The sequence below is a fragment of the Apodemus sylvaticus genome, chromosome 14 (assembly GCF_947179515.1).
Source record: "Apodemus sylvaticus chromosome 14, mApoSyl1.1, whole genome shotgun sequence".
Classification (NCBI taxonomy): domain Eukaryota; kingdom Metazoa; phylum Chordata; class Mammalia; order Rodentia; family Muridae; genus Apodemus; species Apodemus sylvaticus.
In genome coordinates this window covers 12,872,876-12,897,204 of record NC_067485.1, presented here as the reverse complement: position 1 = coordinate 12,897,204, position 24,329 = coordinate 12,872,876, and the positions used below count along the sequence as shown (strand labels likewise).

Genomic DNA, 24,329 nt, shown 5'->3' with positions numbered 1-24,329 from the left:
TGGGAGTTAAGGCTTTGAGCAGCCATGTTGGTGCTGGGAATTGAACACAGGTCCTCTGGAAGATCAGACAGTGCTCTGAATGACTGAGCCATCTCTCCAATGCCAGAATTTTGTTTTTTGTTTTGTTTTTTAATGATTTATTTATTTTATGTATATGAGTGTACTGTAGCTGTCTTCAGAAGAGGACTTCAGATCCCATTACAGATGTTTGTGAGCTACCATGTGATTGCTGGGAATTGAACTCAGGACCTCTGGAAGAGCACTCAGTGCTCTTAACTGCTGAGCCATCTCTCCAGCCCCCTTGTTTTGTTTTTGAGATTGGGTTTCAGCTGTGTGGTGGTGGTGCACGCCTGTAATCCCAGATCTCTGGGAGGCAGAGGCAGGCGGATTTCTGAGTTCAGGACCAGCCTGGTCTACAGAGTGAGCTCCAGGACAGTTAGGGCTACATAGAGAAACCCTGTCTCAAAAAAAAAAAAAAAAAAAAAAAGATTGGGTTTCTCTGTGTAGCCCTGGCTGTCTGGAAACTTGCTCTGTAGACCAGGCTGGCCTGGAACTCAAGGATCTACCTGAGTTTGCCAACCGAGTACTGGGATTAAAGGTATGTGCTACCATGCCATGGTATATACAGAATTTTATTTTTGTCCACTCATCTACTGGTAGACCCTTAGTCTGATTCTATAATTTATTGTGCATCAGTAAATATGTGACTACAGGTATGTCTGGTGTAGCTGGATTGTATAGTATTTCTCATTTTAATTTTGAGAGGACTCTTTATTCTGATTTCTATAATGAATGAATTAATAATTTAGATTCCCATTACTTCTCCCTAGTGTGACTGCTATTAAAAATTGCTTGTGTGGCTCGCATTTTTATTGGACCGTATTAGGCTAAGAAGGCTCTAAAGGTTAAGAAAAAATTGCACGCAGAGGTGGGGATGTTGTTCTTTTGATTGTTGTCGTTTTGATAGACAATCTCATTATGTAGTGCAGGTAGGTCTTGAGTTCAAGATCTTCAAGCCTTGGCCTCCAAAGTGTGCCTTTATGGCCCTGGAAAAGGCAAGGGAGGAATGGGCAGGTTAGAAGTTAATTGCATTCAACAAAAAGTAACAGAGTCTAGGTGGCTTGCCCCAGGATACCTTTCGTATGCACAGTATCATATACACTTAAAGTCAAGTCTTCTCGATTTAGTCCAACTATCCATCTTTGATCTGTGAAAGGGATGAAGGTCTAATGGTCTAGGCATAAGGTTGGATGAGGATCCCATCCAGGTACAGAGCTGAGTGTCTGGGAGCACCATTAACCGGGTTACAGACACTCCCAGCAAGCGACAACAAAACCTTGCCACTGTTTCCCCTAGTAAGGCAGCCAACTTTACGAAAGGATTAAGTATCATACTGGCGCTATTTCGTCAAAGCATTAGTTTCCTGAGAAATCTTCAAGAATATCGTAGATAATTTAAAAACGGACAAGGAGCAGCCAATTGCAGGACTTTTCCGAGCTACTGGAGGTACACTGACGCCCTGGGATCTGTCATCTTTTCATCAATTTTAGATATTTGGTAGATACTTACATCGGCAGTTTCCGGAGTTGTTCGGCACAGACTCGAGAACGTCGCCCTCTGGCGGCGGGATTCGGAAGGGGGCGGGGAGGTTGGCCGTGAGCTAGCGCGCGCAGACGCAGTTGATTACTGGCGGCGGTTCAGACCGGAAGTGGTTACACCTGAGATCACTTCCGGCGGGTGACGGTGCGGACGGGTCAGGAGCGTAGAGGCGGCGGCAAAATGGCGGCGCCTGAGGAGCAGGATCTAACTCAGGAGCAGACCGAGAAGCTGCTGCAGTTTCAGGTAGCAGCGAGTTCTCGGTGCAGCAGCGGCCGCCGCGGGATGGGGAGTGGGACCCTAGAGGAGCGCAAAATCATCCTCAGGTTGGGGTTGGGACCATTTTCAGACCCGCAGGCGGCCCCCTCCCCCCCAGACGCCAACTGCCCGGATTTCCCCGGCGCCCAGCCTCGGTCGGTACGCAGCCTTCCAGCCACCTCTGCCAGCCAGGCTCGACCACAGTGGGTCAGCTGCCTTAATTTCCCTTAGCGGCGCCTGTCCGCAACCCTTGCCAGCCTGATTAACCCGCCAGACCCTCTCCGCCCAGCGACTGTTGATGTGCTAGTGATACTAAAATCCCCATCGCAGAGTTGGCGTCAGCTCGCGGGTCTTGGACCGCCGACCACCATCCCGTGCTATTCACAGACATTTGCTGAGGGTCTCTTGGTTACTAGGTCTCGTGTTAGGGGTTGTAGTGGGGAAAGGAAGCGCCCACACACAGCCCTGGCACCTGCCCTAGAAAAGTGGGAGGACGCCACAGGAGGAAACAATGCAACAAACATTAAGTATCATCGAAGGCTTCTGACTGGATTTGTTACCTTCGGCTTTCTCCTGAACTGCTGACTATGCTTGAGGAGGGTGGCAACTTGCAGGACTCGGCCTGTTAGTGGATGTTTCTGTTTTTGTTTTTAAAAGAGAAGGCTCTAAGCACTTAACCAGATGGAGGGTCTGGTTGGAGGATGCCACCGGGGTTGTAACCATGGCATTAGCCAAATCCTTAGTTCTTAAATGTATAACTTCAAAATGTCTATCCCTTGAGGATGTTACACGGTATTAAAAAGACTTTGTTTTTTGGATTTGGTTTTTTCGAGACAGGGTTTCTCTGTGTAGCCCTGGCTGTCCTGGAACTCACTCTGTAGACCAGGCTGGCCTCGAACTCAGAAATCCACCTGCCTCTGCCTCCCAGACTGCTGGGATTACAGGCATGCGCCACCACTGCCTGGCTTAAAAAGACTTTGTAAACAATAAAATGCGCCTAAGCAGTTGTGGCGAATAATAATCTTTTTTTAAAATTGAAGTTAGTAGAGCTCATTTCCTAATAGGAAATGTGCTAATTATTGATTTTTTTCAGCAGTTTTGTGAAAAGCCTTAGTGCCAGACACTGCTAGGTAGAGTGACGCCCGCTAAATATTTATGATGTCCTGAGGATGGGACCCTTAGCATGTTAGCTTTTTGAACGCACAGCCCTATAGCGTTCAAACCGTGACAGGCCCTGTCTTATAGATGGGTATGAATTGTAAGAAGTAGCATCAGTGGGTGTGGCCTGAGACTAATCTCAGGGGACTCAGGAGGATTCTGAGTTTGAGGCCAGCCTTTTCCAAACAAAAAGGCTTGCTTAGGTTGCACAGCTAGTAAGTTGGAGGTGTGCATTTAAAGCATAGGCTTCCCGGAGCCTTCCCTGCCTCTGCTGTACTGTCCGAAGAGTCGGGTGTCACTGCTGAGAAGTTCATTTGTGTGTGCGTGTGTGTTTAATCAATGTGTTGGATGCGTGTGAGTGGTGAAATACTATTATAAGCATAGCTGGCATTTGAGTAGAGCTGGTAATAGAGAAATTGATGACAGCAGATGAGCATTAAAGAATGAATAAACAGACAGCTTTCACTGTTTTGTAGAGCGTTACTTTCAGGGTTTTGCATAACTTGGTCAGACTATACTTTGTACCCCTTAGTTGTAAGCCACATGTGAGAGGAGATAGTGTAACTGGGAGTTTTTGTTCGATAAAGTGCTTAAGGGTCTTGTTTTCCATGGACATCAGAAGAAGAGTGGCTAGCAGATTAGAACACTGTAGTAAAATGAATTAGCTTTGTGTCAAGTTTTACAAAGTTGAATATATTAAGAAAACTCATTTTGTGTTTTTCTGTTCTGTGAACAAGCCTGGGGCCAACATCAGACTGCTGTTGGACCTTGTTTGACGTACAGTTGTCAAGTAGGATAGCCTTACACTTCCGTAGGGGACTAGAGTTAACTGCCATTCTTGATTTTGATTTTTTTGTTTTGTTTTTCAAGACAGGGTTTCTCTGTGTAGCCCTGGCTGTCCTGGAACTCACTCTGTAGACCAGGCTGGCCTTGAACTCAGAAATCCACCTGCCTCAGCCTCCCGAGTGCTGAGATTAAAGGCGAGTGCCACTGCCTGCAGCCACCACCACCACCACCACCACCACCACCACCACCACCACCGCCCAACTGCCATTCTTTTATACTGAAGAAAACAGATATGAGAGGTCAGATAATTCACACAAATACTGCTTTACACACATTTACAAATCCTCATTTGTAAGCATCTTGTTTGTATCCTAATGTTGAAGCCAGAGTAGGTAACATGAATAATGGGAGTGCCAGAAAGCTTTGTGTATATGTCTGTCTGTGTCTGTGTGTCTGTCCGTCCTTTGCCTTTTCTATTGGAGTTTAGGGAAGAGAAATCTTGTTGCTGTTGAGGGGGAAGAAAGATGGTTTAGAAGTTACTGTTTGTTACCTACTCTGTCTTAAGTACAGATGGTGGTCGATCTTTTTGTCTGCTGTGATGTCTGGTGAGGAAGCAGATTTGTTGGCTTGCTTGCTAAGGCTCTGAAACTATTAGTGGAATTCTAGTGGGTCTAGCTCTGGCCTGAAAGGCTGAGCTCTTAGCACAATGCCTTGCAGCTTTGAAGGAGGAATAGGATTGCAGCAGATGGTGGGCAGGAGAATATTCAAAGTTGAGAAAATGAGTTGCTCACATATGGAGATGGGAAAGGGGGTGTGGCTGTGCCTGTTGTAATAAATAGAGACCTGGGAGTGAGAGGGTAAACAAGCCAGATTCCAGAGACCTGTCAATACCGTGATGTCTCCTGTAAGCACAGACAGTCAGCAGAGTAGCAACACCAGGCTTTCTCCAGCAATATGGGGTATGTGTTTAGAATCTGTGTGGGTGTCAGAATAAAGTGACCAGTCAGTTCTCAGTGTGTGTCCACATCTTATGTATTACAGTTGAGCTAGGCAAGGTGGGTCATGCCTATAATCCCAGTGTCAGCACTTGAGGTTTAATTCCGAGGATTGCTGTAGGTTCAAGGACAGCCTAGGCTGCATGGTGAGTTCCAGGTTACCCTAGTTACAGGGTGAGACCCTGTCTGAAAAATCTAAATAAATCTATTGGTAAAAGTAAAATGTTTGAGGAAATCTGAGGTTTGCTTCTTTATGTGACATGTTTTGGGTTAGAATTCTCCAAGGCATACTTAGCATGTTTCAGTCCATTTGATGTTTCCAAGCTTCTTTTGTATGTGTGTGTGTAACTCTCGTGGCTCTGGCTTGCTTTGGAACCAGCTGAGTAGAGTAATGTAGACATTTTGTTTGAGCTATTTTCTTGGAAAATAATAGGTATATAGATTTAAAGAGGAAGAAGAATCAGTGTCCCCACATGTCCAAATATGTAGATTTCTCCAATGCTTTGGTTCACTGCCTCTGGGCTGGTAGTTTAACAGCATGGCAGGAATGGCATGGTCAGAGAGAAAGGAATGGATGGCCCATGCCCCGTAGGAGGAAATGATCTCTTTCTGCCTGCACAGAAATAAGACGTTTCCCCTGCTGCTTATTTAATTAAAATAAAATAATTTGTTGTGTTGTATTACTTAAAGTGTGAGGGTATGGGGCACACATGGCATGACACAGACGTCAAAGTCAAAGCCTGCTTGTGAGAGGAGGTCTGATCCTTCTGAGCGTTGAGCTTGAGTTGTGGGGCTCCTGAGAAAGCGCCTTCACCCTCGGAGCCATCTTGTCATTCCTGTCTGTTGATGACAGGGTTTCACTGGGCAGCCCAAGTAGCCCAGACTCACCTCAGCTAGCACTCGGGGATAGAGATGACAGTGTGCACCTTCTGGTTGAAAACAAGTTTATGTGGCAAGTAGGGCATGACTCCCATTCTCTTTAAGGTCTAGCCTGGATTCTGAGCTATAGAAGCAAAGTCATGTTATTTTGGGGTTTGGGGTTGTGAGTACATGATAATTCTCATTCGTCCATTTAACACCACAGTGATCTATTTGATTTCTGATTTCTCTCTTCACCTCATCCTGGATAAGAAAGCTACTAGTGAATTTTATAGTTTTGGGTGAGTTCTTACATTGTGTGCGTGTGTGTGTAATGGGAACCGTGTATTGTCTGGTTGACAGTATTCGTTTTTTTTAAATTATCCTTTACAAAAATAAAAACAAAAATCCTATAGCTGGGCAGCGGTGGCTCATACCTTTGATCCCAGCATTTGGGAGGCAGAGGTAGGCGGATCTGAGTTCAAGGCCAGTCTGGTCTGTTGAGTGAGTTTCAGGACAGTCAGGGCTACACAAAATACTGCTACTTTTTTTTTTGGTTTTTGGTTTTTAGTTTTTGGAGACAGGGTTTCTCTGTATAGTCCTGGCTGTCCTCACTCTGTAGACCAGGCTGGCCTGGAACTCAGAAATCTGCTTGCCTCTACCTCCCAAGTGCTGGGATTAAAGGCGTTCACCACCACTGCCCAAATGTCTCCAAAATAAAAAACAAAAACAATTGTTTTCTTTGGAAATTTTATATATTTATACAGTGTGCCTTTTTTTGTTGTTGTTGTTGTTGTTTTTGTTTTTTGTTTTTGAGACATGGTCTCTATGTCACACTGACTGGCCACAAACTCAGAGATCCCATGTCTGCCTCCTGAGTGGTACCCAAGGAAGCTAGAAGAGGGCAGCAGGTCTCCTGGAACAGGAGTGGCAGTGTAGGTACTGGGAATCTAACCCAGGTCCTCTGAGAGAACAGGCAGTGCTCTTAACCACTGAGCCATCTCTCTTCAGCACCTATGGTGTTCACTGAATAACTAATCTGCCTTCTAGGGAAGACATTGTTCATTCACAGAATTCCTGTGTTCAAACTACCCTTTTTCTTAATTTGTAAAAATTTCTAAATATGTATAGATTTGCATGCTTGCATGGCTATGTGAACATGAGTGCAGATAACCACGGAGGGTGTTGGGTCCTCTGGAACTGGAGTTCAGGCAGTCGTGAGCTGCCTGAGGTGGGTGCTGCTTTGAAAAGGCTGTACAGCCTAGCAGTGGTCTCATTAAACATTATGAATGAGTAAAATATTGAAATCTGTTTGTCTATATGAAATTAACTGCTTTGAAAAGGCTGTACAGCCGGACAGTGTTGGCACACGCCTTTAATCCCAGCACTTGGGAGGCAGAGGCAGGCGGATTTCTGAGTTTGAGACCTGTCTGGTCTACAGAGTGAGTTCCAGGACAGCCAGGGCTAAACAGAGAAACCCTGTCTCAAAAAACCAAAAAACCAAAAAAAAAAAAAAAAAAAAAAAAGAAAAGGTTGTAGAGGGACAAGTCACTGGGGGAAAATTGGTATTGAGTTAGTTGTAGGCAAGGTAACTAACTGACCTTGAGGAAAGTAACTGAGGTAAGGGATGATATGCTTCCTGTTTGGCAGATGTTTAAGGCTGCATTGTCCTTAAAAAGAAACCCAATATGCTTTTGCTAGAAAAATCCAAGAATGTCAGTGGGCTTGTTCCTGTTTATCTGGGACCGCTGCCTGGATGTCTGCTTGTTAAGGTGATGCAACTCGACTCCCTTGGTGGACTCTGAGCTGATCAGCTTGGCCATAGTTCCCATTCTCATTGAGCAAGAGAGGGTCTTTCTCTCACATCTCACAGGGGCATGTGTGTACTTGAACATCATTAGTGTGTGAGTGCCTGTGAAGACTGGTTCTGGACTAAGGCTGCCCAGATGCCAGGTCTGCCCTTTCCAGTTACTAACTTTCTGCTCTGGGCAAGCTATCCTTTCATTTGTCTCTGTGACATGGTCTCTTTGTGGACCAACCTCACTGTTGGTACATTGTGTTCTTCTACAACAGAGTACCCAAGGCTGGGAAATTTATAAAGAACAAAGATTTGTTTCTTACAGTTCTGGGGGCCCAGAAGTCTGAGTTTGAAAGGCCTAGACACTAGACTGGCAGTGGTGTCTCATGCCTTTAATCCCAGCACAAGGGAAGCAGTAAGTTAGGCTAGTCTGCTTCTGCAGGTTCCAGGACAGCCAAGGCTACACAGAGAAATTCTTTCTCAAAGCAAAGAACAACAAAAAGAAACTGTATACTGTGTTATTCTATGGCATAGGATGAAAGGGTAAGAAAAAAAATGAAAGAAAAGCACATACCTGTGAGCCCCATACTTGGGAGACAAGGCAAGAAGATGAGGACAGCCTCTTCTACTTAGCAAGTTTGAGGACAGCCTGGACTACTTAAAGACCTAGTCAGCTTTGAGGATACAGTAGAGACCCCAGGATGTTAGAGATGGCAGTACCATGGGCATCTGCCAAGGAAGGCTGCAGGAAGAGTGGGGCTGGCCCAGGAGGGGCTTTGCTTTGTGTGTTGCAGCTGCAGAACTAGAGGGAGGATGTCTATGCCCCCTGGAGCCCACACCAAGAGACCCAGATCCCAGACACAGAGATGCAGATTTGTTTGGATCTTGTGTTTGGCCTGTGTCATTGAATATTGGAATTTTGTAACTTATTTTTACTTATTTTCTTTTTATTATATAGACATTAAGAGATTGCCTAGTGTCTCACAATAGAATTTAGACACTTGGTTTTTGAGCAGTGTTAAAACTGCTAAGATTTGGAAACCTGTTTTGTTTTTCGAGACAGGGTTTCTCCATCAGTATAACCCCATCTGTTCTAGAACTCTGTAGACCAGGGTAGCCTTGAACTCACAGAGATCCACCTGCCTCTGCCTTCCGAGTACTGGATTAAAGGCATGGACCACTATTCCTGGCTGATTTGGAGGACTTTTTACACATGAATTAAATTCATTTTGTAATCTAACACTGCTTTGTGTGTATGGGCTGTGCCTGCAGTGTGGCCTGTGTGTGCCTGCAATGTGGCCTGTGTGTGCCTGTGTGTAGCCTGTGTACCGTCTGTGATATGTCCTTGGAGGACAGAAGAAGGCAGGCAGTGGAGCCTCTGAAACTGCAGTTACATGACTGAGGGCTGCCATGTGGGTGCTGGGCCTCCACAAGAGCAGTCAAAGGTTTTAACTGCCCTGCCATCTCTCCAGCCCCCCACCTGCATTTTGCATTAGGGGTGAACATGAAACTTTGGGGACTGAGGTGGAATGTTATTTAAAATAATGTGTTTGGGTATCAAGTTGACAGGAACGGACTTGTGAATGTTGTTCTTTATTATCACTTTAACTAGATTTGGAGTCACCTAGGAAACAGGCCGTTACAGTGTCTTTGAGGCCCTTTCCAGAGAGATTTAACTAAGAAGGAAAGAGGGCTCCCAGACTGAGTAAAGAGAAGATGAGCTGAGCATCTGAGCTCCTCTCCTGCCCCTGCCCGCAGATGCAGGGTGACTTCTTTGCCATGATGGACTGTGTCTCCTAAAACCCTGAGCCACTTGGTCCTCCCTTGGTGTTTGTTCACAGCAACAAGAAGGTGTGCTTGATACCCACTGTTGCTTTCCAGAGACCCCAGGTTTAATTTCCATAAGTTCACAACCCTAGTCCCTGGGGATCTGGAACCCTCTTCCTGCCCTTGTGGGCATCATGTAGACAGTGGTGCACAGAGAGACATGCATACAAAACACATGCGTACTTAATGTTAAGCTTAAAAGTTTCTTTTTCCAATTCATGGTTTGTTTTTTCACTTAATTATTTAAAACCTTATTTTGAAACATAGAAGCAAATTTTCACAGAGGGGAGAGGCTGAAAGGCGGGGGTGGGGTGAGGTGGCCTCTTGGGTTGATTCTGAGCCGAAGAGTCACCTTTAGAGGCTGGCCGGGGACACAGTGCGTCTGCTTTTCACTTTCGCAATGCCTGCAATGGCAGGACGCTAGAGTACACCTTAGTACTTCACGCTGTAAGCAGACTCGGGCTCGTTTCCCAGCACTTCACAGATAGCTTTATATCTTCTTCGTCATTGTTAAGACTACTACTAAGACGACATGAAGTTCTGCACCAAAGATGTTAGGCACTTTTCGTGGACATCACCAGTGAGAAAGCTGAACCTAAGAAAGAGGGCTCGCAGTGAATGGAGTGAAAAGCCGGGTTGGGAGTACTGAGGACGCCAGTGCCCCTTACTCCTGACCAGAGTTCGTCACCCACTGTCTACCTACTTAATTGCTTGATAAGATACTGGTATGGGTTCATTTGTGGGGAAATGCCATACTTGCTAAGCAAATACTCTGAGCTATGCCTGCAGTAGTACTTAAAGTAGTACTTAAAGGAGGTGAAAATATCTGCCTATGAAACTTTTGGGTTCTGTAAAATACTAAGTGTTTTAGAAGCCACAATGTAAATACATATGGCCATCTCTTGGTTGGCATAAGGCTCTTAGTTTAACATGTAAAGGGCTAACCAGTGATTTCCATTCTGATTATAAATAAAACTTCATGGGAGGTGGTATTAACAGTGGTTTTGTTGTTAGTTTTTGAGGCACAATCTTAATATATAGCTATGGCTGGCCTTGTACTCAGAGATCCACCTGCTTCTGCCTGTGCTGGAATTAAAGGCTTATGTCAGTACCACCCAGCCAGATTACCATATTTTCAGTAAATGTTTAAATTTTCTGAATTAAGAATTGGGAGCTTGGGGGCTGGAGAGATGGCTCAGCGGTTAAGGGCCTGAGTTCAGTTCCCAGCAACAACATGGTGACTCACAACTATCTGTAATGGGATCTGATGCCCTCTTCTTGTGTGTCTGAAGACAGCTACGGTGTAATCATACAAATAAAATAAATATTTCTTTAAAAAAAAAAAAAGAATTGGGAGCTTGTTTTTGAACACGAGTTTATTAAATAATAGGAGGAGTTGCTTCATAAGAGAGCCTGGACATTGGAAGTTGTTCTAGCTTTCACTCTTAGCCCTGCCTCCCTGTTATCAAGTGCTATTGGCCAAACAAGATAACCTTTGGCTCCTTGGTTTCTCATTGTTGAAAATGAGGACTTTACACACACAGTGCTGGTTACCTAGTGTAGGTGCTTAGGAAGTGGGAATTGCTGCTATTTAATTTGGGATATCAGGATATAAATGTAAACAACAAAGGTTTTCTCTAAGAGCTTTAGTTATAGGTCAAGGCCTAGTTATAAGTCATCACTTTCTGAACAAACTTTAAATTTCATTTTCTCCTGAGTAAGCAAAGCTCTTTTGTTTTGCTTTCTCAGCAAAAAAGGAGAACAAAGGTTATCTGGTTTTTTGCCAACTTTTACTCTGGGAATAACTTAAAATATAAGCCTCAGCAAGCCAATTGGAGCACAAAGCACTTAGCTATCTACTGAGTATGTTAGTATAGAAACACTTGAGATGTGGAAAGAGAGACACTTAGGAAAGTCAGCTGAGTATGCCCTGCTTTCCCAATCCATAGCCAAGGAATTTGTTAAAACACCTGGACTCAAGTTGCAGCTGTTTCTACAGCATTGTCTCAAGTCACATCAGGTGTCAGTGGTTCTGCCTATAAGCCAAGTTACTCTGAAGAGCAAAGCAGCTAGGAAATTGCAGGTTTTGCTTTTATCATTCACTGATTTTGTACTCCAATCAGTGTGTCTTTTTAACTCGTGGTGGGCATGACGGTAATTTTTTGGGGCGGGGGGTGGATTTGGGTTTTTTGAGACAGGGTTTCTCTGTATAGCCCTGGCTGGCCTCAGAACTCAGAAATCCGCCTGCCTCTGCCTCCCAGAGTGCTGGGATTACAGGCGTGCGTCACCACCGCCTGGCGATGGTATTATTTTTATCATAAAATTTCTCAACATAATGAAGATAGCCAAAATACTTTCCACAATAGAAATAAAACTAATAAAAAAAAATAATGCTAAGGGGCTGGAGAGATGGCTTAGCAGTTAGATCGCTGACTGCTCTTCAGAGGTCCTGAGTTCAATTCCCAGCAACCACATGGTGGCTCACAACCATCTGTAATGGGATCCAGTGCCCTCTTCTGGTGTGTCTGAAGAGAGTAACAGTATTCACATACATAAAGTAAATAATTCTTTTAGAAAAAGAATAATGCTAAGAAACGAGGAAGAGGCTGGAAAGATAACTTGGTTGGTAAAGAACTTAGTTCCATACCCAGAAAGAAAAATCAGCTGAGCATGGGGAAACACTTCTAATCTCAGCATTGTGGAGTCTCACTGGCCAGCCAGCCTAGCCTACTTGGCAAGTTTGAGGCCAGTAAGAGATGTCTCAAAAACAAAAGGTTCTTGAGGTTGTCTCGTGACCTGCTCCACAGGCATGCAAGTGCACATGCATGCACCCATGTGCAGGCATGCACACCTACATATATGTGAGCAGAGAGAGAATGAGAATAAGAAAAAGGAAAAGTCATTAATTTTCTAGTTGTTTAGTTTTTTGATTAGTGTTTAGTTTAATTTAGCTTTTTTAGTTTTTTGAGATAGGCTCTCTGTTTAGCCGTAGCTGTCCAGGAATTCAGTGTAGACCAGGCTGGCCTTGGACTCAGAGATCTACCTGTCTCTGCAGTACTGGGATTACAGGTGTATGCCACCACCATGAGGCTGAGTCATTCATTTCCTAATATACACTAAGGTGGTACACTGGCGGGCAAAGCTGGGGATGTGTGGAGCCTGGGTGAGGGCCTGGATTCAACCCCACACACACTAAAAAAAATTGCTTTAAAAAACAAAAAATGATAGTCTGGGGTTGGAGAAATGGTTCAGGAGTGAAGGATGCAGTGTGATGTCCCTGCCACGGCAGACTGCTCCCTTAACTGGGAGCCAGCATGTTTTTCTTAAGTTGCATGGTAGTAAACATGTTTCTGCTGAGATAACACGGGCGGCATCAAAGCCAGTGGGCTCTGTTCTAGAACTCCACCCCCCTGGTATTGGAAAGTACATGTTGGCTCTGAATGGGAACAAGGTAGCTTTTGACCTGCCCTGGAGCCAGCTTTAGCCAATGTTAACCGGGACTGTTTTTATGAAGACTCCAAACTGCCTTTGGCAGTAGCTAGCAAGGTTTTAAAATGTGCATATTCATAAAGAGGGGGAAAAGCGAGAAGTCCATCTAGGTCAGTGGTTCTCAGCCTTCCTTGATCTTTTAGAATAGCTGCTCATAGTGACCCCAACCATAAAATTGTTTCCCTTCTTACTTCATAACTGTAAACTTGCTACATTGTAAATTGTACATTTATAATATAAATGTCTGTTTTCGGGGCTGGAGAGATGGCTCAGAAGTTAAGAGCACTGATTGCTCTTCCAGAGGTCCCAAGTTCAAATCCCAGCAACCACATGGTGGCTCACAACCATCTGTAATGAGATCTGAGGCCCTCTTCTGGAGTGGCTACAGTGTACTTACATATAATAAATAAATAAATCTAAAAATAAATAAACAAATAAATGTCTGTTTTCTGACTGCCTTAGGCAGCCCCTGTGAAAGATGATTCATTTGTGACAAGGTTTCAAAGTGTAGCTAAAACTGTCCTTTGTAGAACAGGCTCAGAGATCTGCCTGCCTTTGCCTCATGAGTGCTGGGATGAAGGCATGGGCCACTAATCCCTATACCCTAGCATTGTTTTGATATTTAAGAATTGGAAACACTCACAAAATCTATATACATTTTTTGTTAGGGCTATTTTCAAAAGTAAGATATGTGGTATAAGAGGTGCAAAAGCATATTTAGGAGAGGATCTCACAGAGAAAAACTTAAGAATGTTTGAGAGAGAATAAGAAAGTTGTTTTCTAAGCCAGGAAAGAACATACCAGAAAAGTCCTATGGAAATCAGAAGGACAACACAGAGAAAACCCCGTCTCTCTCTTTTTTTCTTTTAAAAAGATTTATTTTATATGTAGCTGTCTCCAGACACACCAGAAGAAGGTATCAGATCCCATTAAGGATCCCATTACAGATGGTTGTGAGCCACCATGTGGTTGCTGGGAATTGAACTCAGGACCTCTGGAAGAGCAGTCAGTGCTCTTAACCACTGAGCCATCTCTCCAGGCCAGAAAACCCTGTCTCACATACAATGTATATAAAATATTTATCGTCATTATCATCATCATTTCCTTTTCTTTTTTCTTTTTTGGTTTTTTGGGGTTTTTTTTTGGATTTTTTTTTTTTTTTTTTTTTTGGAGACAGGGTTTCTCTGTACAGCCCTGGCTGTCTTGGAACTCACTCTGTAGACCAGGCTGGCCTCGAACTCAGAAATCCCGCCTTCTTATGCCCCCCAGAGTGCTGGGGCTATAGGCATTCGCCACCACTGCCCGGCTATCGTTTCCTTTTCTGAAAAAAGACTTTACTGTGTAGACCATGCTGGCCTTGACCTCAGGTCCACCTGCCTCTCTGCTTTCAGAGTGCTGGGATTAAAGGTGTGCACTACTATTTTTGGCTTGTTTTAAAAATTATTTTTGGTTTTAATTATGTGTATATGCAGTGTAGGTGTCCATGGAGGACAGAGGCACTGAATCTCCTGGAAGCTGTGGTTACAGGTGATTGCCGCCTTAGGTGGGTGCTGGAAACTGAACTCCTGTCCTTTGCAAGAGCAGTGCTTCTAACCATTGAGCTATTGCTTCAGCCGAAGGGGGAAAGTATGTGGGCTCTCATTTTATAGCCCAGGCTGTCCTCAGACTTGAAATCTTCCTCTGTCAGAGTGCTGGGATAACAGACATAACCTCCCAGGCCAGTGAAACTGTGTTATAGCATTTCATACATTTAAACGTTTATTAGTAGTGGTGAGGAGGAGATGACTCGGTTGGTTAACGTGCCTCTGACATAAGCATGAGGGTCTGAGTTCGGGTCCCCAGAATCCACATTAAAAACTGGAGGGTGTTGGACCTGTAACCGAAGCACAGGTGTAGCCTCGCACAGTAGATGAGCTCACGTTCAGAAACTTATCTCAAAAAAACTGGGGAGGCAGAGACTTGTGGGTCTCTGGGAGTTTAAGCCTAGTCCTGTTGACATAGCAATTTCCAGAACACCCAAGGCTTCAAAGTGAGACCCAGTCTGAGTGAGTGAGTGAGTGAGTGAGTGAGTGAGTGAGTGAGTGAGTGAGTGAGTGAACGGCTCAGCAGTACATATTTGCTCAGTGCTACTGCTTACACACCTTTAATCTCAGGAGGCAGAGGCAGGCAGATCTCTTGAGTTCAAAGCCAGCCTGGTCTACAGAGGTAGTTCTAGGATAGGCAAGGCTACACAGAGAAACCTATCTTGAAAAACCCAAAACCAGTAAGGTGGAAGGGACTGGAGAGGTGACTGAGAGGTGGCTAAGAGGTTAAAAGAACTTCGTTATCTCTAAAAGGACCTGAGTTGGGCTGGAGAGATGGCTCAGCAGTTAAGAGCACTGACTGCTCTTCCAGAGGTCCTGAGTTCAATTCCCAGCAACCACATGGTGGCTCACAACCATCTGTAATGGGATCTGATGCCCTCTTCTGGTGTGTCTGAAGACAGCTACAGTGTACTCATATACATAAAATAAATAAATCTTTTTTTTAAAAAAGGAGAACCCAAGTTAAACTCCCAGCACCCACGTGATGACTCCAGTTTATGGGACCCAACACCCTCTTCTGGCCTTTGAGGACACAGTTACATATGTGTTGCACAAAATGCAGGCAAGGCAACACACACACATTACAAAAGATTTGGAAAGGATATCTAGTCCAGATTAAATCCAGATTAAACATTGTACATAAAGAAAACTAAATTCCAGAGTTGAACATCTTGTCCTTGAGTATAGAGTATACAATCAAGGTAAGAAACTGTGTTTTGACTTATCAGTCTGTTTGAGGTAATCACTCTGTCCCTGTGGTTGCCAGTGAGACTTGACAGTAGAGATGACCTGAGCTCATCTTCGTATAATGAGCATAAGCATATACAGACATAAGCATCTGTAGAATGAAAGGTTCATGAATGGTAGGGGAGAGGGATGCAACTTTTGTACCTTGTTGAAGGGCCAAGGATTGTGAGGAATTTTTAGACATGTAATATGTATATGAACTGTTAGATTTGATGGGTATTGGACACCTGAAGGGAAATAGTGAGAAAGGAACCTAGAAAGCCAGTTATGTTCATTGTAGAGAGGTACTGCATAGCACTTCATGTTTATATAGATTCTGGGGGTTAACGTCAGGCCTTGTCAAGGCAGGCACTTTAGTGAGTTGTCACCAGCTTTTCATGCAGCCCACGATGACCCTTCTTCCTACCCCTCCCAGTTGCTAATATTTGCAAGTGCTGCCATACCTAGTCTGTGTGGTGCAGGAGATGGAACCCAAGGCTCTATGCACGCTAAACTAGACAAGCACTTAGCTGCTGAACTCCAGCCCCAGCCCTGTGGTAACGCGATGCTTCACTTCCTTTCAGGATCTGACTGGTATAGAATCCATGGAGCAGTGTCGCCTGGCCTTGGAGCAGCATAACTGGAACATGGAGGTATGAGCACCCACTCCTACTACACCTAACGTCCTGCCGCCATAGACCCCCCCCCACACGCATGCACACACGCACGCACATGCACACTTTTATGCACACATGTACATGCTCGAGCATACACACGGTGGGGGGGGGTGTCTGCTTTTGTTTATTGATTTCAGAATTATGACGTCTTTGTGTTTCAATACAAGGTTAGAAGTATGTGAACTATGAAAGAATTGTGTTGACGGAGCTCCCCTCCTTATGGATTTCCAGCATGGAGTGCTCCTGCTGCCATGCTTCCCAGGTCAATGCCCTGAGCTAGGTCTAGAGTGCAACTAGAGTGGAAGCCCCTTGAATGCAGAATTCTCACTTTAGTTTTGTTAATTGCTCTCAGATAAAACTTATATATTTAGATTGTTTTTTGTTGTTGTTGTTTTTGGTGGTGGTGTTTTCAAGTATGTGTGTGTGTGTGTGTGTATAGCAGTGACTGTCTAGAACTAGCACAGATACACACATACACTTAAAATGTTTATTTTTTTCTTTAGCATGATAATTCAGTTTGTTTATCCTTTTTTGTTGTTTTTGTCTGAGACAGGGTCTCTCAGTGTAGCCCTGGCTGTCCTGGAACTCGCTCTGTAGACCAGGCTGGCCTCAACTCAGAAATCTTCCTGCCTCTGCCTCTCGAGTGTTGGGACTAAAGGCAGTGTGCCACCACTGCCTGGCTATTCTTTTTTAATATTAATCTTTTCATTTTACTTCATTTCAGTATCTGTTTGGCTCTTTAATAATTTTCTGTTAGCTGGGCTGTGGCAACGCACACACGCCTGTCATCCCAGCCTCGGAAGGCCAAGGCAGGAAGAGTGGGAGTCCAGGCAAGGTCCTGTTTCGGGAAGGGGGGGGTGTAGGGGAGTAGGACAGCCGAGGGCCTGCCTATCAGCTCCTAACCTTGAAATGCTCGATAATAGTTTCAAGTGTTTGCTCAGCTGATACAGACAAAGAGGACAGGCTCTCTGAGGTGCTTGCTTGTCCTCTCTTGCTCCAGTTTTCCTTCTTTCCTAGGGTGACCCGCTATTGACAGGTATGTGTTTACCAAACACTGGATATTTATATTTTGTGAGCTACATATCTATATCCATTGTTTTTAGTCCTCCTTATTTGGTAAGACTACTTTGCATAGGATAAATGTGGCTAGAAAGATTTATTTCCCGACGTAATGTCTTGTGTTTTCCCAATTATAGAAACAAAATATGCCTATATAACACAAGAAAGTTCTTATACTTTCCAGAGATAAGCACAGTTGCTTTAGTATGTGTCCTTCCAGACTTTCTTCCATATGTAACTGTTTCGCCTTCTACCACATGGGTCCTGGGGTTGGCAGCAAGCTCTTTTACCTACGGGCTTAGTTAGAGTTTCTATTGTTGCAATAAAATACCAAGACCATGACCACCTGCCCAGGGCTGGCATTACCCACAGTGAGCTAGGCCCTCCCATGTCAATCATGAATCAAGAAAATACACCTTCAGGCCAGTCTCACGTGGGCATTTTGTCAGTCAAGGTTCCCTCCTTCCAGATGACCCTAGCTTGAATCAAGAAGACAAAAATCTAATTAGAACACCCACTGAAACAGCATGCCAGCCCTGAAAGGTTACTCTTTTCCCACTGAGTATGATTTGACTACCTGGAATTAGCATACCATAAATAAGGTTAGGTCTAGTTACTAGGTTTAGAAGACATCCAGCCCTCCCAGAAACTCTTCTGACATCAACAGCAAGTTCAAACAAAGTATATCACCCACCTCAGGCTCAATAGTTCTAGTCTAGCAACACACTGAGAACAGTTAGATTTTGATAGAATACTGCTATAAGTTAAAACCAGCTAAGAGACTTGACAGGGTATCCAAAGCTCCCAAATATTTGTACACCTGTCTTCTGCCGGGTCAGAGTGCACATAAGTGACCATGTGCACAGACTACTGAACCAAGCACAGCTGAACTGGTGTCCAGAGTGACTTGGGGTTTTGGGTTTTGTTGTTGTTTTTGTTGGTTGGTTGATTGGTTGGTCGGTCATCATCATTAGGCATAGCTGATTTGGTTGACTGCCCATATGGTTGACCTCAGTCTCCAGTTGACAGATACTGTGGCCTGTCTCCACCATAAGCTACATCCTGGTCTTTCTGACATTCTCACATTCCCCTAACACTATAAGTGGATCATGGAGAAGGGAAAGCCAGGTGTCTCTTTGGACATGGCCAATTTTGTCACAAAACTGGGACAGAAATTAGAATTTAGAGAGACAGTGAAGGTGTTTTTTTTAAAAAACATGAATATTCAGATTTTTTCCTAGTGATTTTTGTTTCATTATGTTTTTGAAATAGTTTCAAGCCAAGGCTAAACTCAGACTCCCTGTGTAGCTCAAGATGACCACAGACTTTTTTCTTTTCTTGAGACAGGGTTTCTCTGTATAGTCCTGGCTGTCCTGGAACTCACTCTGTAGACCAGGCTGGCCTCAAACTCAGAAATCCCACCTGCCTCTGCCTCCCAAGTGCTGGGATTAAAGGCGTGCACCAGCACCGCCTGGCTGACCACAGACTTTTGATCCTCCTGCCTCTGCATTCTGAGCTCTGGGGTTAAAGCAGTGGTCTGTCTGTTTGCCACGGACATTCAGCCACTCAGCTGAGCCATTCCAGCCCTGGATATTCAGATCAGATTAAGTTGGCCCACCCTCCCTCGCACTCCTCCCACTTTGAAGAGTTTTTTTCTCACTTTTTCTTAACAAATCTGTATCTTTATTTACATTTTTTTCCGCATTAATTCTAAGTGCTAAGTTTCCTTCATTTTTGCACATAAAGAGTCGAGTCTGAGGCTTGTTAAGTTAGGCCCTTTCTGGGCTGTGGAGCTGGATTTAGATTCCATCCTCTTTGCCAGAATTGTCTATCCAATACAAACAATCAATACTGTCATACTGCCCCCTGCACAGCAGTGCATGTGCTGGTCATACTGCATTCTGTGCACTGCTTTCCCTGGGATTGTGTGGTAAAGCACATTATATTTTAGCTATTCTGAATAACATATACTAATGTTAACAGTGTGCTTGCTCTGTAAATGTGGTTTCAAGACAAACTCCCCCTTCTCTTCTACTGTGTGAGACTTCCCATTGCCCCACAGTGTAGCAGGAGAGAGGTCCCTGGGTGTGGGCTCCTCATGTACATTGTGTAATGCTCATCTGTTTGAGGCATGCAGTAGTTTCCTCGTGGGTTTATCACTGAAGTTCTGCTGTTGTGATTTTTTTTCTCCCCCACAGGCTGCTGTCCAGGACAGATTGAATGAGCAAGAGGGCGTACCAAGTGTTTTCAATCCGCCTCCAGCTCGACCCCTACAGGTTAATACAGCTGACCACAGGATCTACAGCTATGTTGTCTCAAGACCACAACCAAGGGCAAGTTTTGTAGCTAGAATACCCTCTTTTTAATGATCTCACCCATTTGGTTTTATTATCTGTATGATGGAGCAACAGAAAGTTTCACAGTATTACCATGACAGCTGTGGGCGTGGAAGACTTCATGGGTTCATCCATTTCACTTTTTTTTTTAATGAAGTGCTATAGGAACTATTTTTCTGTTCTTTACTGAGGAAGTGTTTTCTGTACCTCATTTTGAGCAGCTTGCTTTTGAAATGTCTACTGCAGGCTGAATAGAGCTTCTTCTGAGCATGTCTGTGACCCACATGCGTACATGATCCACGGAAGCCTGAAGAGGGCACTGCATCCCTGGGAACCGGACATAGGCTGCTGTGAGCAACCATGAGGGTGCTGGGAACCCAACCTGGGTCCTTTGTAAGAGCAGTAAGTGCTCTTGACTGCCGAGCACTCTCCAGCCTCCCTCCCCTTGTGTGTGTGTTTTGTTTTGTTTTGTTTGGAGACATGATCTTACTCTGTAGCCCAGAATGGCTGGCAACTCACTATAGCCCAGGCTGGACTAGAGCTCACTGTGTAGGACAGGCTGCCTCAAACCTTGGGCATTCCTCCTGTCTCATCCTTTGCAGCGTTGCTGCATGAACTACCCACCATAGCTGGCAACCTCCCACCATTAAATTAAAATCTGATACGTTCTTTGTGACCTAAGTTCTCTTGACTTTAGCTATTTTTAAGAAAGTGCTTAGAATCTGTGGGAGCTCTGTGCCACTGTTTTGAAATTGGTCCTGAAGGGCTGGTAGAAAAGATGTGGCTCACTTATATTCTAGGGCATTCTCGAGTGGACTAGGTAACTGCTGCTTTGTGTGTACAGGTGAAGAGCTCATTCGCTCCTCAGTTTCTCCTTTCCTCAACCCCTCCATTCATTGTCTTTCCCCGTCTCTTCCTTCTCTCCCTCCTCCCTCCTTTTCTCCTCCCTCTCTGCCTTCCCCTCCTTCCTTAGAACCATCTTCCACTGCATTTTATTTATTGTGTGTGCATGGAGGTCAGAGGGCAACTTGAAGAGTCACTTCTATCCTTCTTCCATGTGGGTCACAGAGGTCAAATTCAAGTCAGCAGCCTGGCAGCAGGCGCCTCTGCCTGTTGGTCCACTCTGCGAGCCCCGCTTTGGTTCTTTTTGAGGCAGGATCTCACCGTGTAGCCCCAGCTGTCACCAAACTCTGGGTCTTTTCTTCTTAGCCTTCCTATGTGTGGTCTGCTCTCTCAGAGCTAGGTAAGGGGTTAGATTCCTGACTGACTGTGAACACCAAAGAACGTGGTGGGGCTTTCCTTTCTTTTCTTTGAGTGATGACACTCAGCCTCTTACACAGGCATTTAGAAATTTTTTTTTTGGGGGGGGGGATTTGGTTTTTTTTCGAGACAGGGTTTCTCTGTGTAGCTCTGACTGTCCTGGAACTCACTCTGTAGACCAGGCTGGCCTCGAACTCAGAGATCCGCCTGCCTCTGCCTCCCAGAGTGCTGGGATTACAGGCGTGCGCCACCACCGCCCAGCTAGAATATTTTTTTAAAAGCACTTCATCCTAGACTGGATTCAATCCAATCTAGAGCAATTGCAATCCTAGAGCAATTACAAAGACCTCATTATCGTATTTTTCATATGTGTATATGGAGTGCTTAATGTTTAAAAATTTCCTTTAAACACAGTAGTGTGTGCCTGTGGTCCTAGTGGTTGGGAGGCTGAAATGGGAGGATCTCTAGTTCAATGATTGCCTCGGCTCTGTCATGAGACACTGTCTCGGGGAGAAAAGACCAGCTATAGAGATGGCTTAGCAGTCAAGAGCACTGGCTGCTCCTGCAGAGGACCTGGGTTCCCAGCACCCACATGGCAGCTCACAACTGTCTGTAACTCCAGTCCCAGGAGATCCAATGCCCTCTTCCAGCCTCCACTAGCACCAAGCATACACATAAGGACGCAGATATCATGCTGTCCACACACCCATACACCTAAAATTAAAAGCAAGCGAACAAACAAAGAGCGCTGAGGCAGGAGGATCACAAGTTTGAGGTCAGCCTGAGCAACATAGTGCAGCTGGCCTCCTTTTCTATAGAGGCAATACCCCGAGACACCTGCTAACCAGGACTGCTGCTCAGAGACTGGTAGGCAGCTGTCCCAGGTAGAGGCTGGATGAAGTCTTCCTGAGCGGACTACCACATTGCTCAATTTGCAGTTTAAAACTTAGAAAGTGTTTAGGGTTTAAATTTTCCATTTAATATTTTCAGACCCCAGTTGACTGAGGGTAACTGAAACTACAGAAAACAAAACCATAAATAAAGGGAGAAAAGACTGAAGTAGATGAGTGCAGATTGGCCAAGTAAGAGTACCTGTCTGGATTTCCTACATTAGCTGGCTGAGGCGGCCAGCCTGTGCTATAGTGAGTTCTGGAACAACCAGGACTACAAAGAGAGACCCCGTTTCAAAAACAAAAGGAAACAAACAAACCAAACAAAAACAAACAGGCAGACTAAATAAACCAGATTTCTAGAGCAATACACAACTCAGGGAGTAATTCCCTTATTCCCCACGTCTCTTCAGCTTGGACTGGACCTCACTTTATGCTGGAGACCTGGATCCCTGTCTAGCTTTAGAGCTCACTGAGACGACTACACAGGACATGTGACAATGTCTGACATTAAGCTGTTTGTATGTAAGAGCAATAAGATAGGTTGATTAGTATTATAACCAAGATTAGTGGATCTATGAGGACGTCCTTGTGGTAGTCTTATGGCTGTATACAAGTGTCCACAGCAATAGTAATTATTTCTCTTGCCTGTATGCCATATAATGAGTCTAAATATATGACGTAAAGAATGAATAGTTGTTATGTGGGGAAATTGTTGACCATGAATCTAAGTTGCTTGAGAATGTCATGAAGATTTAAAGCAAAAATTCTGTGAAAAACAATAGTCTTATATGATATGATAGATACCAAAGCAGTAGCATTTAACAATGAGACTGCCAGGAAGAGCATTATAAATAGAGAGAGGAATCAACATAGTGGGGTGGGGGCATGAAAATTGAACTAGCCATTTTCTGTAAGTATTGAACATTTAGAGAATGGGGTCTCTAACTTTGTTTTTGGAATTCCAGGGCCTGCTTGGATGGGGTTATTACTTGATAATGCTTCCATTCCGGTTCACCTATTACACGATACTTGACATATTTAGGTATGTACTTCTGTGTTTATATGATCCTAATAACAAGGTAGGCTTTGAGGCTGAGACTCCGATTAGAGTAAGCTTGATGCTTAATCATTTGACTAGCCTACTGTTGGGTTAAGTGCTCTTCCTGCACTTTCCTTTACTGTAGTGAAAATGTTATCAATTGTTGCCTAGTGGAAGGTGTTATGATTGGCTTCACATTGGTCCTGGCTGTTGTGTGTAAGAACCACATGGATCTGCGTGTGTTTATTTATTGGTCTTCGCCTCCCGCCCCACCATGTTCGTCACTGCTACGTTTCCAATGCAATCCTCATGCCCTTTCCTTTCTAACCACCGTATCTGTCTCCTGATTTCACACTTCAGGAACTTTTGCCCAAACCACTTCTCTGACTAGTCCCAATCCCAGTAGATTCTCTTGCTCCAAGACTGCTCACTTAGCCATAGATTGTTGGCATCTTTCTAGGCAGTGTTGGCATCTGCCCTGACGATGCTTAGGTTACCAACTCCGGAACCCTTTCATATATATACCCCCTTGTTTCATACCCTCACCGTCTAGTTTTCTTTGTGTACCATTCAAATAACTTAACCTTTGCAAGCTACAGTGTCCAGAGCTAGGAGATGTTGAGTAACCTGACTTGCTGGCAGATGAGGCTTAGCACAGAATATGATCTAGAGCAATGCGTGCCCGGGCTTTGCTAAAAGCTGAAGTGTTGATTGGAGGTTGGGTATGGTAGCATCAGTCTATAATCCACTCAGTGAGCTAGAAGTATACCGTGTACTAAGTGCCCTTCCAGATTCATATGCTGGAATAGGGACCAGCTATTCAGGGACTGGGTAATAGCTTCTCCTTGATCTCCTGCTCAGTGGCATCCTTGCTGTAGCAAAATTAGTTGTTTTTGTTTGAGTTTGGTTTGTTTATTTGGTTGATGGGGGTTTTGTTGATGTTTTATTTTTCTCTGTGTAGCTCTGACTGCTCTGAAACTCACTCTGTAGGCTAGGCTAGCCTCAAACTCAGAAATCCACCTGCCTTGCCTCTGCAATGCTGGGATTAGAGGTGTGCACTGCCACCACCACCACCACTTGGCCATTTCAAACTTCTTAATGTCTAAGACGCTGATTTGTAGTTTTTCCATTTCTGTTTTATTCAGGAATGGGCATGTGGAACCATAAAATTTTTGAAAATCACAATGATAACTGAGTTCACATGTATGGCTTAGACTATGTTGGCTGTTGAGATACATTGTAGTAAGAAACAGTGGATTTCAAGCTTTTGCCCCTTCCTAGTCCCTGCGTGAGACTCATCGTGTTTTGTGTCGTGAATGTTCTTGGATTGTTCATATTGATGAATTTGGTTTGATGACTCAGGACAAATACTCATGGGAAATTTGTTTGCTTGGTTCAGTTTCTTGAGACACAGTTTGTTTTGTGTAGCCCTTGCTGTAACTGCAGCTTGCTCTGTAAACCAGACTGGCTTCAAATTAAGGCTTCATGGC

At 44.4% G+C, this 24,329-nt stretch overlaps 1 protein-coding gene across 1 annotated transcript in view; it reads left to right on the top strand.

Moving 5' to 3' along the window:
* Positions 1-1,733: 1,733 nt before the first annotated feature.
* The window catches only part of Faf2 (Fas associated factor family member 2), a 37,017-nt gene continuing 14,421 nt past the window's right edge, over positions 1,734-24,329 (top strand). Inside the window, exons 1-4 of the mRNA XM_052156499.1 lie at positions 1,734-1,842; positions 16,160-16,228; positions 19,510-19,644; positions 22,766-22,842. Coding sequence (XP_052012459.1) covers positions 1,780-1,842; positions 16,160-16,228; positions 19,510-19,644; positions 22,766-22,842 — 344 coding nt within the window. The 5' untranslated portion in view covers positions 1,734-1,779. The remainder of the gene's footprint in view (positions 1,843-16,159; positions 16,229-19,509; positions 19,645-22,765; positions 22,843-24,329) is intronic.